This window comes from Parasteatoda tepidariorum, chromosome 6 (assembly GCF_043381705.1).
Source record: "Parasteatoda tepidariorum isolate YZ-2023 chromosome 6, CAS_Ptep_4.0, whole genome shotgun sequence".
NCBI lineage: Eukaryota > Metazoa > Arthropoda > Arachnida > Araneae > Theridiidae > Parasteatoda > Parasteatoda tepidariorum.
In genome coordinates this window covers 39,043,493-39,060,515 of record NC_092209.1, presented here as the reverse complement: position 1 = coordinate 39,060,515, position 17,023 = coordinate 39,043,493, and the positions used below count along the sequence as shown (strand labels likewise).

The following is a 17,023-nucleotide window of genomic DNA, read 5'->3' as shown; positions in this document are numbered from 1 at the left end:
TTTTTATACGTTCTGTCAGATTATGTTAATGATCAACGTTAGAGCCGGTGTTGCTTAGGGAATTAGAGCACTGGTGATCTGGGTACGAATCCCAGCGATGGCTGGTCGATTCAAATTCCGCACCGACCACAGTGCTGAAGTGAAATATCTTCAGTGGCAGACGGATTATAGATAGATCATAGGTCCCCTTGAAATCTGGTTTGTCTTGCGAGGTTTTCGTGGTCTTCTTCTGTATATAACGCCAAAAGCGAGTTAGTTCCATCAAAAAAAGTCCTCCTCAAAGGCAAATTTCTTTCAATACTTGATACAGGAGCTCCCTCATCTTTTGGATTGTATTCATAATTACAAGGCTACGGAGTTGAACATTGATAATAGTAAACTCAAAAATTGGGTCGGCTGTTCAACGACGGTTATAAAATAAAATAAAATAAAATAAAATAAAATAAAATAAAATAAAATAAAATAAAATAAAATAAAATAAAATAAATAAAGTATAGTTAATGTAGGGGAAAGTGTGCATGCATGTTTTTAATATTTAATAAAATAGTAATTTCATTTGGCAAATTAAAAATTTTCCCTCCTTCTAAAAATTGTATCTCTTGACATAGATTTGAATAAAAATATTTATGATTATATAAGGGCCTCTCTTATAACTCTAGAACAGTTTGTGCCGTTCCAAAATTTCGATTAGATCGTTGGGAAGTGATATTTATAAAACGGAATTTTCCCATTGGCTTAGCGGTAGTCATTTTTAAAAAAAATTAAACCATAGCCGATTCTGCTTTTTTTTTAAACGTATTTTAAAGATAACTGGCTTATAGCTCTAATAAAAAAAGCTGTTTATTGAGCTTTCTGCGATGATTAATTATTTTTTATTCGTTTTGTCAGATTATGTCAATAATCAACATGAGAGTCTGTGTGGCTCAGGGGATAGAGCGCAGGCCTCCCAGTGAGGTGACCTGGGTACGTATCCCAGTGATGACTGGTCGATACGAATTCCGCACCCGACTCACCCTGACCACAGTGTTGACGTAACATATCCTCAGTGGTAGATAGGTTTGTAGTATAAGTCTCCTTACCTCCAGGCTAACCATGGAGAGTTTTCGGGACTTTCCTCACCATGTAACGCAAATGTGAGTTAGTTCCATCAAGTATATTGATGAACTACTTCATCAAATTAGCTTTTACAAAGTTGTCTGAAACATGTTTATTTTGTTTATGATTATGCTTTCAAAACGTGTTACTTTAAAATTAAATAATTTAAAATCATGGGTAATTGAAATAAAAAAAAGTTTTTACTCTGAAAACCAACATTAGTGGTGAAATGGTACTAATTCTTTGAGGAAAAACGTAAATAAATACCAATATTATGAGTGACGCCAATGACACTTAATTAATTTTGGTAATAGGTACTTATTAAAATGATTAAAATCTTGTGTGTACTTAAATCTCCCATACTTTTAATAACCCCAATGATACTTACTTAATTAAATCTCAATTATGGTAAGACAGTTTTAATAGGTATCAAATATACTCACATATAAGTACGAAGAATTTATGAGCATAATTTGGCGCCAATTGAAACTTGAAAAAAATATCATTTTTATTTAGATAATGTGGAAATATGTTTTGAGGGACCCTCAAAGAAACAATATAGGAGAAAATTGCTCCATTGTGGTAAATTTAGAATATCATGAACAACATAACTTTGCCAGATGAATATTTTGCTAAACGAATATTTTGCTAAATCTAATAACGTTAAGCCCCGGTAAAGATAAATAACAAGAATTTAAAAAAAAAAAAAAAAAAAAATTGAAATTATTTTAGAACGTTGTTAATTGTGTTGATATATGTATTATTTTCTGTTTTGTGCAAGATTCCGTAGTGATATTTAGAACTGATTTATTAATTCTCGGCTCTTTTTTACCCGGAACGAAGAACAAACATTCAGCTAGTAAAAGATAAAGTAAATAAATCAAGTTCGCAATTTGTACTTGTGTTTCCAACTAATAAAAAATCCTTCTGTTTTCAAATTATTTTCGACAATCGAAAACAACATTATTGTTGCGCATCTTTATAAAATGGTAATTTCACATTCAGCAAATAAAAAATTTCCTTCCTTCTTAAAATATGTAAACTGGCTGCTCCCGTTCATTTAAATAAAAAAATTCAAGAAATAAAATAAAAGATCTACGATTTCAATTTAGAATATTTCCAACTATTATTAAATTCTATAGTTTTCGAATTATTTGTAAAAGTCTTTTAAAAATTTACTTAGGTAGTTTTAAAGATAAAAAAAAAGTCAGTTCTTTTGTACGTTTCGTTTTTGAAAACTTTGCAGTTGGTCGAAAAATTTTTCTGAAAATATTTTTGAAAAATGCATTCTGAATAAAAAAAATATTGCGAAGTATTTTGAACTATTTAATCAAAATTAATTTTATATTGCGATAATTTATTTAAAAAAAACCCCTTATAAATTAGAGAATATTTTCAAACAAATCGATCTCTTGTAGCGCGTCAATCACCGCTGTTCCCCGTTTACTGCGCGCGCATCTTTATAATACTCCATCATTTGCAATATGGCGGATTATCACCAAAGGGGGGAAAACGGCTTGTGTATTCATCTGGAATGATAAAATCCTTAATATTTCTTTCATCTTATCATCTCGGAACTCTAGGAATGGGGTATCTCATGTACTCTTGATAAATCGAACCCTTCCATCCCGGTGTTTCTCCTGCAATAGACAACTACTAATCTTCCCTACCAAAGTGACATTGTGTTAAGATTTTATGTTTGTGTTTTCCTTTTTACCGGTGTTTGAAAAGAATGTAGTTATATGTTACTTTGACAAGAAATAACTTTAGATTGCACTAGTTTCTTTGGAGATGTATCTGATTATAAATTTCAGGTACTGTTACTTATAATATTCATACGTAATAAATATTAATTAACTTTATAATCCTTTTCTATTTATCGAATGCGATTAATTGTAAATCATGTCCCCTAATCACCATAATTCTAACAGTCAGTTTATTGATTATAAATCTAGAAATGTCAAAATAATAACTGCATAGTTCTGCAGTACTAGAGAATTTTCAGCATTTAATTACATATATTGATCTATAGTATGTCTGGAGGTAATGACACCAATTTTATTTGCAATAGAGATACCTCAATTGTTTTTGTTCAACTGTTGAAATAGTGCACATGAATAGTGTAGTATTGGCTTATGAACTGTCATTGTTAATTATTTATCTTATTGTTTTTAACTGTTTAGGTTATGATACAATTTCCATGCTTAATGTTAATGAACACTTATTCATTTGTTTGGGGATATTTAAATTTTTATTTAGCCATGCATTTAATTAAATAGTTTAAATGATTTCAGTCCGTCGAGTCCCTTAATCACCATAGCTGATGTTTTAACTGTCAAATTAATGCTTGAATTTGAAATTAATTAAATTTCTAAATGTAATTAAGAAATATTATAACAATATGCTGCATTATTCTGCAATACAGAGAATTTTCAGTATTAAATTATCTACATTGATCAATAGTATGTCTTGGAGGTAATGACACCAATTTTATTTGCAATAGAGATACCTTAACTATTATATTCAGCTGTTGAAATGGTGTATTTGTTTATAAACTGTCATTGTTAATTATTTATCTTATAAATTATATAAGATGTTGAATTTATGATAATTTTCCATGCTTAATATTAATGAAGATTTATTTATTTGTTTGAATATATTTGTATGAAAATATTTGTATTGATATGCATCTCATTAAATAGTTTTAATGTTTTCTGAAGATCAAATCCCTTAATTACTATGGTTAGTATTTTAACTGTCATATTAATGCGTGACTAGACATTAGAGAGTTTGCAATATTTAATAAGTTTTATTGATCAATAATATATCTGGAGGCAAACGACACCTATTTTATTTATTATAAAGATATCTCATCTGTCCCATCTCCCTGATCAACTATTGAAATAGTGTAGTATTGATCTATAAAGTGTCATTGTTAATTATTTATCTTGCAATAGAGATACATAAATTATGTTAAAAGTTAAATTTACAATACATTTTCTATGCATATTATTAATGAAGACTTATTTATTTGTATCAAAATATTTGTTCACCTAATTAAATAGTTTTAATGTTTACTGTTGATCAATTTCCTTAATTACTGTCGTTGGTATCTTAACAGTCGAATTAATATGTGACTAGACACTATATAAATATTCCCTATTTATATTTTGATCAATAGTAGGTATATCAGGGGGAAATGATACCTATTTTATTTACTATAAAAATCCCTCATCTGTTCCATCACCCTGATCAACTATCAAAATAGTGTGAAACTAATATTTGAGCCAATTTATTTTTTAAATATTATTGTTAGTGGTATTTAACTTTTAAATTCTTTAAACAGTAAAAACAGAGATAAAATTTATTTATGCTTTTTTTGAATCTGAGACTAAGGTTTAAAAGTAAATTAAAACCTATTCTAATAGCATTATATGTAATGTTATAGGAGAACATAAATTGTGGGAACATTATAATGCATAAAAATATTTTTAGATTTTTTTCTTGTTACTTTTTTGAAGCTGTATTTACAAGTTTTCGTGCATAAAATGAAAAATGTATTACGTATACTCGACTTTTAATGTCATGTAATCCTCATATATATTGCTTTATTGATGTTCAAAGGTCATTATTTATATTGACATTGCAAAGTTCAACAAGCTAATGATATGGCTATTTAAAGTTAATTTAAGTTAATTGACATTAATTTTGATAGGATATAACTTTCAATATATTAAATAGTGAGTTAGTGGCCTTTTTTATTTTGTATTTTAGCAAATAATCTGTTAATAGTGTTATGTAAAGAGTGACTCTTTTACTATTCTCATAAATATCCACATTCCAAAAATATGTTTTTAAAAATATCCCGATATATTTCAGACAATTTGTAAAATTGGAACATGTATTTGAGTATTTACTTTTTAAGGCAATGATTCTATTGATTTTTTGTCAGTTATTGCTATTCATTTTCCCATAGTTTTTAAAATCCAATATTTTTTTTTTATATGGTATTTATTTACAACAATCTAATTTCGAAAGCAAAACAAACTGTGATAGTTTTTTTATAAAATGTGGAAAAGGAAATAATTAGTAGTGTGTTTTTCCTTCAGCGAAATGCGAGAATATAACCCGTAATATTAGAATAATAAAAAAATATTGCATGTTCAATTAATGCATGTTAAAAAATTTTTTGTTATCACAGCATTTTTGTTATTTTAAATTAACATATATTTGTTATTATCAAAAGTATCTTGCAGAAAGATATTAGTGTTGTAGAGTTTCGTCGCAGAAAGCTCAAAAAAATTTCGTTACAGGGTATCCACATATAGAATAAAGTACTCATAAAATTTTTTAAAGATTTTGCTTTTATTATTGTTTGTTTAAAATAAAGACCCTTCTAATGAATTGAAAATAAGAAATAGAGAATTTCTGACTGTAAAAAAATGAGATCATTAATAAATGAGTATTCTGTGGATTTGTCTACAAATGTTTTAACTAACCATTGTGTAAAAGAACAATATACCTAGTTTAAGGAGTGTACAACCTTTTTTAGAAGAGACAAATTTAAGCTTTTCTGGGCTACTATGAATCAATATTTTATGTTAACTGATAATAACTTGAATGTCTCCTAGTTCTTTAATAAAAACATTATTAGTTTGCCTTAAAAATTAATAAAGCAAATAATTTACAAAGCATGTGTATAATATTCGAGAATTGGGAAATTTGTAGGTAAAGTCTAAAAATTGCAATAAATGTTTTAGATTTTATATAGAAAAATTAATGTTATATTTTTTTACGGTACATAAATTATTTAAATCAAATTTTTAAATGAATTTTTGAACTAAATTTGTTTAAAGCATGAGATAAAAAATTTCATAATAAAAGAAATCTGTTTACACTTTAAATTCATTACTCTATTTTTTGGAGTTTTAATGTAATAATTTTGTAGTTTATTTAAATAAGTTATAAAATTTCAAACATTAGTTTTATACAAAATAAGCGGCCACAGATTAATATTTGTGATAATGATGCTTTTGTTTAAAATAAGATACAATTAAAAGGGTACAAAATACAGTGAAATATTATAAAATAACTTGTTGGTATTGAAAAAAAAAAAAAAAAAATTCAAACTTGGATTCAACTAAATTCAACTAATTTGAATTTAACCAGTTAAGCTACCTTATGGAACTCTACCTGAGTAGATAAGTTAAAAACATAACTTTTTTTTTTTAAACAAATATATTCTGAATTATTGTTTGAGTTTCTGTAGAATTGATTTGCTATCTTTTATTAGCATTGTAAAATTAGTTTTTATCTAAATTATATGTTTATATGCAATCATCAGTTGTTAATTCTAGTGTTTTTTTTTCCCCCTTTAAAAAAAAAATTATTTTATTCATAGAGGAAATTCCTTTCAGGTCATGGAAATACACGTTTCCAAAATTTTAGATTTATTTAAAACACTCTGAATATGCCTTTGGATATTTGGCAAATTAGAATATTGCAATGTGCATTTTTTTTAATGAATAAATAGTGCTTCAGGGCAAGTTTGCTATAAGATATAGGCAAAATTGCATAGCGTAAACTTCTCTAAAAAAAAAATAATAATAACTGTGTAAAACCTATTAACACCTTATTTTGAAGATAATTTGTTGATTTTAACTATGCATAAGCATTCATAACCATTAGACATTTAGTCGTTTCATAACCATTAGACGTTTAGTGGTTTTGGTTCCATTAATTTCAGCCATCAGACTAGAGACTATAATGCTTAATACTTGTTGGAACTAAAAAATTGAGAATAATAATAGTTTTTTTTTTGGTGAAAAAATTCATAAAAAGTAAATCTAGTACTTATTGTTGTATTTTAAAAATAATTTAGTTTGAGCATTGACTTGTTATAATGTGTAGATAAAAATAGTAATAATTAGTGACATCATTTTCAAAACTTAAAATTTTTTTTCAGGTCACATTTATTTGAGATGATGCACTTTCGCGCAAGTCTATCTTTTCTGACGCCCCTGGATTCTTGATTGGTCCTTGGAAGGGTCACCATGGGTAGCAGTTGCTCTTCAGCTCAAAAGAAAAAAGATAAAGAACGTCAGAATTCGCATGGGGGGCAGTAAGTATATTTCCATATTTCAAAAAAAAAAAAAACATTTTTTGATATTAAGAAATATAAAATTATTGTTTTCCCTACTCCATTTTAAGAACTATTTATATTTTTAAAAATTGTATCTTGGTACTATCAGATTTGCATTAAGTATGTTTAGCTAAATTTTGTCACATATTTATATTATTTTTTTATTGAATTAACTTTTTATTGCTGTAGATTATTTCTAACATTAATTTCTTTAAAAATATGCAATTTAATCCAAGCAAACAAAAAAAGTTTGCCAAAATTGGCTATAAAATGAAAAGGACCCTTTGATTTGAGGAAAAAGTGGCTACTAAGTTATTAGTTTACCGGCCACTGACTACTAACTGAAAATTGAAATTTTTAGGTCTAAACAATACCCTTTGATTCATAAACAAGTTTCGAATGATAACTTGGAACAGCATAAAACAAAGGAAAAAAGAAGTTTCGACCAAGTGGATCTTTTTGCTTATTTATTACACTCAAAATATTGAGTTCATCATCTTACAAATGAAGAAAAGGAGAGGGTCAAAGACTGGTTATAGGAAATAAATCCCTCATTTGTTTAATATACAACAAATTTTGAAATAAAAGAAAACATATTTCCAAAAGATTATTTTTTTCTTTCAAATTATGTAGTAACATGGATTAGCACCAACAAGTTGTTTCAAAATGTATAAAAATCTTGCAAAGTTTCGAGAGAATTTTGTGTATTAATGCAATTATGCCTGGCCTACAATGTGTTGCTATTGAAAGAGTTCATAATTTAGTTACTACTATATTTAGTTATAATTGTTTTGAATTATTACTTATTATTTTACAACAAAACGCAGACAATTGTTGGGCTACTTTCAAAGCTATATGTATTCAGTTACTTTATCAAACTGTAATAAAAATGTTATTTAATTTGCACTTTCTTTAATTTAGATGTCCTATTGGAGGACGGCGTCGTTCTACCGAGAGTTTACCGTATGGTAAAGGCTCTCCTCCATCATCACGCCGCCCATCATTTGACCCTGCTTCTGCACAACCACCACTGCCAGAGCAAGCGGAAAGTCCAACGGAACCAGGATCTGGCCACAAAAAACCTGTTGATGCCACAATCTCTTCAGTGAGTGCAGGCGGATCATCTTGTTCTCCACCCCCTGGGACGGTTCGTTAAAATTGCAGATATGCACTTCTTTCTGCATGTTGCAATTTTAGCATGCCCATAATATATTAAGCATCACATTTTTATGTTGCCATTTGCATCTCTTTATTGGATTTTGAACGTATATTAATTTTTTTTTGTATTTATCATATGCTTCTAACATAGACAAACATTTTGTGCTTTTATACCAAAAATTGCATAATGGGACTTAATAAAAAAAAAAGATTGAGATTGATTTTATTTTTTCCATGGGGTGTAATATCAATAATCTGGTCATTTTGGAAGAAATTTGGGTCGGTATAACGTTTATGTGGTTTCCTTCTATACATCAAATAATGCGGGTTAATTTAATCAGAAAATCCTTTACAAAAAAATTGTTCATCCTCTTCCTTCTCGCTCCTGTGAAAATGGCGGGTTTAGGTTTTGCCCTCTGTTTCTCGCTCCTGTGATATTCCCGGGCTAGTAACGCTCTGACAAGAATAAAATTAATTCATTTCTTTTGCCCAGAAAACATTTTGTTTATCAATTTACCCTCCAGATGGCAGTACCAGGATATTTTAAAGGTAATTGTAGATAGTTTATTTTAAACTACATGTCAGCACTAATCAAATACGTGTCTTAAATAGACACTTTTTGACAGTTTTCTTGAAAATTAACCGATCTTTAAGGAGTTATTGGGAATTCTTAGTCTTTTTTGTTTGGTTATAAAAAATTGTTTGAATACAGTGTTGAGCAATGATAATTCAATCTCGTATGGGCTGACTGAGATGAATCAATTGAAATCTCATATGCTGTTCAATGTCAGAGAAATGAAATCACCAGTGCTGATAAGGACAGGCGATTTTATAAAGTCCACACACCAAGTGCAGACATCCGCTTAAAAAATTTGCTACATAGGTAAAAAAAAATTAGTAATGCATTAGCTAGGTAATTAAAATGCTTGATGCAGTTGCATATCACAAAACATATGCATGATACCAGCAATAGCATTGGTTTATTTTTTATATCTTATAACATTTGTGGTTACTATTTGTGTATAATTTTGTTTGTTTTAATATATTTTGTTTTTGCATGGAATGCTTTTTACTTTTTAACCATTATTTTTTTCTGAATTATATGAATTATTTTTCTAGATTTAATTTAATTGATTGTATATTTTTAGACTGGTACACCCATAGTTAAGGATGCACCATCATTTGATGCTATAGGCCTACCTGATTTACAACGTTTCCCTGATCACATAAGATCATTAATCCTTGGTCGAGTTGATGAAATTGAACTATTTCCACCTCTTCAAGAAATCACGCTTTATGTTGCTGCAGACTTTTATGGTATATTCAAACATTATTTTACTCAAACATTGTATTTAACATTTTTATATCATTTTTAATTTTTTGCGGGAGGAATATTTTACTCATCTCAAGTTTTTTATTCATTGTTTATATAGTCATTTAAAAAAATGTAGAATTTTTAATTCAAAATTGTAGAAAGTATATGTAAAGTTGCGTATAGTGTGTTTGCATTTTTGAAATATTTATTATTGCTTTAAAAGATACCCATAACTTTATTTTCAAGATAACAAAAGCAGAATTTTTTATTATTAATTTCTTTAGTGTGTATTTGGACAACCACCCTAGTTGTTAAAATTTTATAATCGTAGTTTAACTTTAAATCTTTAATTATTATGCTTGTTTCGTTTTTATTTATTAATATTAATTAATTTTTATACATATAATTCTCTCACAATTTACTCTATGTTATTGTTATGTTGAGCCCTATTTTTCATTTGTCTATTAATTCTTTTGTTAGCTTTTAGGTTTTGTAACTTAGCTTCTTTGACAGATTAAATAACTTTTTTGTTTGGTGGTGGGCTACACTGTATGACTCTTGGGACAGGTCGATGAGGTTCTATAATCTATGTTCTTGCAGTTCTTTGCAGGATATATTATTCATCGATAAAAAAAATATTAATGCAAAAATATTAAAAGTTTATTAATATACCATACAAATGTGAAAATTTATGATTAAAAAGAGTCAAAATGTACTGCAATAGCTGTAGTATTCCTTATTTTTTTCTTCTCTTCTTACTACCAGTTTTACGTATAGCAGCTTTCTGCATTCCTAATTTTCCATTGGGTACCTTCTATATTTCTAAAAAAATTTTTTGCAACATGTATAAAAACCCTGGCTGCAGGAGGCTTAGTGAGTTAGGATATAAAAGGTAAAAGTTTTAACATTTCATTAAAGAAAAGAACAATCAAAAACGGTTTCCAAAATTTCAAAAGAGAAATAGACCATGAAAATGCATCTGCCCTTCAAAGTTTAAACCTTAATGGTTATGTAAACCTTATATTTACTTTTAGTATCATAACTTTTTAAACAGTTAATGCTCGTCTAAAATGCACTTATGATTTCAAAACTAAACATAGAATTTCAATTGCAGCAAGCTTTTTTTCTTTTACTTATTAATTAGAGAAATAGATTGGTTATATCTGAAAAAAGATTTAATTGATCCTTTTCATGTGCGGTATTTTTCTATTTTTAGAGTTTTAATTTAAATTATGCACACTTTTAAAACCTTTTTAATGCACAATGGTTAAAAAAAAAAAAAAAAGATTGTGCGTGTTTAGCTGTGGTTGTGAAAATAAAAATTATGTTACGTGTTTTAGATTCTGTAGTTGAAAGAGATGCTTTGATTGAACGTGTTTTCTTAAACTTGAGGCGCTACTCTGCAGAAAAAGGATATGAATTGAATGTTATTGATCTGCACTGGGGAATACCAGGTGTTGGGCTAGTAGATCACAGCTTGCCTGATTTATGTATGAGTTCTTTAGAAAAATGGAGGACAAGAAGAAGACTTCTTACTTTAGTAAATATCTTGTTTATTTTTTCTTTTAAAAGTTTAGCGAGGTTAAAATTTATCCAAAAATAATTGGGAAATTTTGATTTATTAATAAAAATCATGGTTAAATATGTAAAAAAAAAAAAAAATTAAAGGGATAAAATTTTATACAAGTGTCTAAGACAATTCTGGTGCTTAGTGTTTCGGTATATTTCTCATCAAAAAAGAAACTTTATTTAAAAATTGCATTTAGTTCATAACCACACAATTTTCATTATTCATCATAGTTGAAAATATTGAATTTAGTTTTAATCCAATTTAATTTGAAAACATTTAGGGCAAAGAGAATTGTAATACATAGTGTTACATATTGCATTCAGAGTGCTTATGTTCACCGTTTTTAATTTTGTATTACTCTTAAAAAGTATATCTTCTTAAATACAAGTTTAATGTCTTTGACACAATTTTGTAATTTATACTGATATTATTGTGTTTGAGATTTATTTTAGTTTTAGATTATACATTGTAACTCATTTTGATTTTTTTTGCATTGAAAGCGTAAAAATGTTTGTGTTTAGCGCAGTATAGCCAATTTCAATTTCTTGGGCAATTATATTCAACTGCTGGTTTAATTCCTTCAAGTTAATCCTCATTTAGAGAGAAAAATCAAAGCTTATATCACTAAACCTTGATATCAGGCAAATGATTGTTTTCAAATGTGGTTTTGATTTTTTAAAATCTACTTCATACTAAACAAATCAGAGCATAGGAATTAAGTGATATTGATGGCAGCCACCCTTTATATTAAGACATCAGCTTTTTATTTAAACTATTGTGCTCTTTTGAATAATTTTAAAAATTTACTTTTTTTCTCAAGATATAATTTTGAATAAGCAAAATTAAAATTAAAATGAAAGATAATTTGGGTCAGTTATGCCTACTTGTTTTTTACATAATTATCATAGATAAAAATTAATGTGTTTTATTTTATAACTGAAGAAATTTTATGCATTGGTTTCAGAGATATTGATCATTATATTTGTTATATCTTACATTAATAAATCATTACCTGGTTTTTAAAATCTAGAAAATTTAAATACTATATTATTTCAATTTGCACTTTTAGTAATCACTTTATACATTGGATTCCCAAGCGTTTCAACCTAAATTCACATAATTTTATAAACTGTATTTTTTGGCAGGATTTTCATATCCTTTTAAATTTCTGTTATTTTAATGTGTTAGTTATCAGGGGTCTGTCTCGGCCAAATTTTCTACCGTTTAGCGGTGCCTTCATAAATTCAACTTTAGGAAAAACGGTAGTTTCACAAAATACTTTTTCTTAAAATTTTATTTTTGTATCCCGTAAGAAAGGCTAAATCCATATTTGTGTATTAATTTTTTAACATAATTTTTAATTTTCACAAATTATGTCTAAATTTTCACAAAATAGGTACCTCTAAGAAAATCATAGACAGACCCCTGGCTGGCAATGGAATTGTGGCTGTTACTTTTACCAATTTCTATATAATTTTCAAGTTCGATTTTTTTTTAAAAAATCTGATATTATTAAGATTTCTTCATTCATTCAAAGGAGTAATGATAAATTAACTTATTAATTTAACTAACTTTTATTGTCTTCATGTTTTCGATAAAACTGTCCAGTTTTCGGTGGTTACCGGATTTTTGAAATCCAGATTTTCGAGATTTGTATTGCACCTGTATTTGTAGATGTATATTACAACTGTATCATGACATTTTTGTAATCTTGAACAGAAATAATTTTTTAAAAATTGTCCGACTTGACATAAAATATTTTGGTAATTTATTTCAAATAGGTCATATTCAACGACAATATTGGAGCTACTCTTCTACCACGCACAGTACCAAAACCTCATTTTGAAAGTGGAATGGAATCTGTTGAGTCTGAAGCAGATAAAGAGCTTTTCAACAAATGGTATAAGTTAGACTCGGTCGCTTCTCCTATGGTTTATGTTCTTCAACCAGTTATCAAATATTATCCAGGTATATCTGGTGAAGATCCGACTGAGAGAGGAAACTGCATGAAGCAATGGAAGGAAGAAGCAGAGAGAATGATTACTGTGTTTGGAAATATTTTACCTGATGGACAACGGCAAAAATGTCTTACTTCTGGTTAGTTTCTTACTTCAATATCTGCAATATTTTACTCTTAATTCTTTTATTTTTTGTGCGCTTATATATGTGCTTTACAATATAATGAAATACAGTCAAACCCCACTATAGTGAACACAGTTTATAGTGAACTACTAACGTGTAATGTGTTATTTTTTGTGAATATAGTGAACCAAAAAAAGACGAAATTGGATATTATGAACTATGAACTTTTTTCTGTTTTCGAATGATTTTCTTCGTTTTTTTTGTTTTGTTTTTTTTTGTAATAATTTTGAAATTTCTACTTCAAAATAAATACATATACCGATTTTTAAAACAATCTATAGCATGGAATGCAGCAACAAGCATTTTTCTTGTTTGCTTCATTATTGAATTGGTTTAGCATTCAAAGAAGCCGCTATCTTCCAGTATCTGGACAAATGCTTCAAGTCAAAGCTGATGAATTTGCCAGGCGATTTGGTGTGACTTCTTTTATGTGCTCGAAGGGCTGGTTAGACTGGTTAAAAAAGCGAAATAACATAAATTCAGGAAAAATTATTGGAGAGTCTGGAAGTATTTCCGTATCTGATGTTGAGAATTGCTCATTAGCTAAAGTTATCTATTTTTTTTTTTTGTACGCAAGACGAAAAGTAATTAAAAATATAAGTTAACACATTTTTTGTTACTACAAATTATTTTTCAGTCATTTTTGTATTTAATTTTATAGGTCATTTATTTAAATAATGTGTAATAAAAGGTCGGTGTTTAGAACCATTTGTTAAAATTGTTTGTGGATGGGTATAATGAAGTCCCGGTTATAGTGAACCGAAATTTCGATCCCTTGAAGGATTACTACAGCGGGGTTTGACCGTATACAAATATTGCGTTAAGCATGTGTACTGTGTCAGCCGATCGGTGACTGACACTGAACTTTTTGTTTAGATTGTGTCAATCGCAGATGACTAACAGTGTTAAATATGATATTAAGAAATTGCTCAAAATTTAAGAAGTTGCTCAAAATTTATTTAAAATATCTTTAATATTTATTTTATGCAAATCAAATTTTTATTTATTTCAATCTGTGAGTAGTGCACTTAGCACTGCTGTGCTACAATACAAGCGCATATGGCTTGATGAGGATTTCCTTAAAAAATGCATGAGTCTCTCAACGTAAGTTTTTAATCTTTACAAATAAAGGAAATTGGAAAAAATAACTTCAATAATTATTTTTGTGTTAATAACTGTTGAGAATATCTGGATCTTTTGTGATCATGTTAATCCAATAATAATTAGCTTGAATTTTTAGCTGAGTTGTTTCCAGTTCAAGAACGAAAAGTAATTATTAAAACATAAAATTATTTTAAGTGGTATGAAGTTCATTTCTCTGTTTTTAAGACTATATAAAAGATTTCATAATTTGCAAAAGATTTGATAAACATTTAAAAATATTATTATTATACAGATTTTTAATTAAACATATTTACATACTCATATTATAAAGCTAAATGCTTCTTTTTCGGTTCACTGCCTTTTAAATACAATACAATTATGCTTTTAGTAAAATTATGAAATGAATTGGTGAAGCTGTTTAAAATTATTCGCTATCTTTTTAGTTTTCCAAGATGAGATCAAGTTTATTGTAAATGATGATCCCCAAGAAGCCAAAAGAGTTCTCTGGACACAGCGTCGTTTCACTCACAAGCCGACTGTATGTGCCGGAGACAAACCATCTCCGAGTGCTAGGAAAATTGATCAGTCTAAAGTGCAACTTGAAGATTATTTGCCTGACACACAAAAAATGGTCCTCTATGTAAAGTGGCACGAGGAAGGCTTAGATCCTCAAAATTTTGAAGAAGATGAGCAATATATATCTGATTTCACTGATGCATTGAAGGAAGAGCTAAAGAAACTAATTGATGGTCTTTTAGAAGAGGACTTCCTTGAAGAAGCTCGTGAGAAATATAGAGGTTTGTGAATACCTTTTTCTTAATGTAGCGTAGTTTTAATAATCAGAGATCCACCTTATGGAAAATAAAGGGATCAGATTGCAAATTAAAATAATTTATCAGAAATGATTATTCAAGCTGAAGTAATTAAGACTTGAAATCCATTATTATATGTGACGTAATGTAGGTCAAAAATACAATTTATAAACTGTGACTATCTAAAGCTTACACACTAAAAAAAAAAAAGATTATTTAAATGCATGATTTAAAACTTCTTTAAACAGTTACTTAACAGTTCCTTAACACTGAAGAATTCTTAATTCTTTAATACAATCTCATGATATCCCATTTCACTAAAAGAGCTTAGAGTAAGCTGTAAGCCATGAAAGCTATTACTTTAATATTTAAATGAATTTCTATAAAGGTAAAGTGTCTAAAATATGTTTAAGTTCTGAATGATATTTTCAGTGTTGTTTTGCACTTTTTTTCTGTTTCTGGCAATTTTAATGTATAATGAAAGAATTTAATTTGACTCTGTTCTTTCTGAGGGGAAAAAAATCTTGAATTTTCAACAATCCAAATTTAAGTTAAAAGGAAAAAATTTAATGTATTCCGGTAGATTACTTATTTACTTTAATTTAATTGCTTTAACTTACTTTATTTTAATTGCTTTAAGCTATGTTTTACGATTATTGAAATCAAGCATATGTATTTATTTAGTTCTACATTATAGAAACAGGAATTAAATTTTATAAATACATATAAAAATAATTTTTCGCCATAGCAAAGGTCCTGTTTTCTCAAAGAATAAAAATATTGGGAAAAGATAACAACATTACTGTATTATTTTTTTTATAAATTTAATATATAATTAAGAATGTTCGTTAGAATTTCTTTTCATTTTGCATAAGTTTTTTTTTTTATTATTCTTTAGCTTTAGTGAAACAAAAACATCTAGCTTAATGATATTTGCTGAAATTATGTGGATAAATTAAATAACATTACTGAAATTTTAAGTATAAGTACATAGATTATGGCAATGATGGTGGACATATATTTTAATGGACTAGATTCTTGAAAGTATTGATTCGTTTTCAGTGATATCAAATGCTTAACTGGAGATTTTTTTCAACTATTTGAAATAAATTTTTTAATTCAAAATGTATTAATCTTACTATTCTAGAATTCTTCATTGCTAGCACAGACAAATTGTTTGGAAAAATAAGGAAAATAATTAACAAGTACTTCATACAAGTACTAATATACTTTGTTAACACTATATTGCAGAAACAGGATTTAAAATTTCTAAATTTAAAAATAAAACTAATTTCTAACTGTAGAGAAATTCCCATTAACTCAAAGAGTAATAAATGTAAACATTGATGCGTTATTTAAATATTTGATACATAGTAAAGAAAATAAGACATTAACTGCATTAATAAATATTGACTTAAAAAAATATTCTTTAAACACATTTTTTTTCTCTTTTTTTTTCTTTTTTAAAAACAGCAAAATTAAATTACATTACCACAAAGAGTGTAACAATGATGGATTGATATTTTTCAGTGCTCTAGATTTCTGAAAATACTGTTTTTTTTTTTTTTTTTTTTTTTTTTTTTTTTTTTTTTTTTTTTTTTTTTTTTTTTACTGATTTGTAATACCATAAAATCATCCACCCTATATCTAAATGTATACTATTTCTACCCAATCACGAGTGATTT

At 27.6% G+C, this 17,023-nt stretch overlaps 1 protein-coding gene across 4 annotated transcripts in view; it reads left to right on the top strand.

Annotated features, from left to right (window-relative positions):
• Positions 1–17,023, top strand: part of LOC107443268 (NACHT domain- and WD repeat-containing protein 1) — an 81,842-nt gene that overhangs the window by 50,998 nt on the left and 13,821 nt on the right. The window contains exons 1-7 of one of the 4 annotated variants that reach the window (XM_016057082.4): positions 2,558–2,909; positions 7,061–7,216; positions 8,159–8,384; positions 9,544–9,712; positions 11,051–11,250; positions 13,062–13,377; positions 14,970–15,323. In XM_016057082.4, the coding sequence (XP_015912568.1) occupies positions 7,149–7,216; positions 8,159–8,384; positions 9,544–9,712; positions 11,051–11,250; positions 13,062–13,377; positions 14,970–15,323 (1,333 nt within the window). In that variant the 5' untranslated portion in view covers positions 2,558–2,909; positions 7,061–7,148. Of the gene's footprint in view, positions 1–2,557; positions 2,910–7,060; positions 7,217–8,158; positions 8,385–9,543; positions 9,713–11,050; positions 11,251–13,061; positions 13,378–14,969; positions 15,324–17,023 lie in introns of those variants that run through there. The other 3 variants (XM_016057083.4, XM_071182247.1, XM_043053028.2) reach the window with 3 other exon arrangements.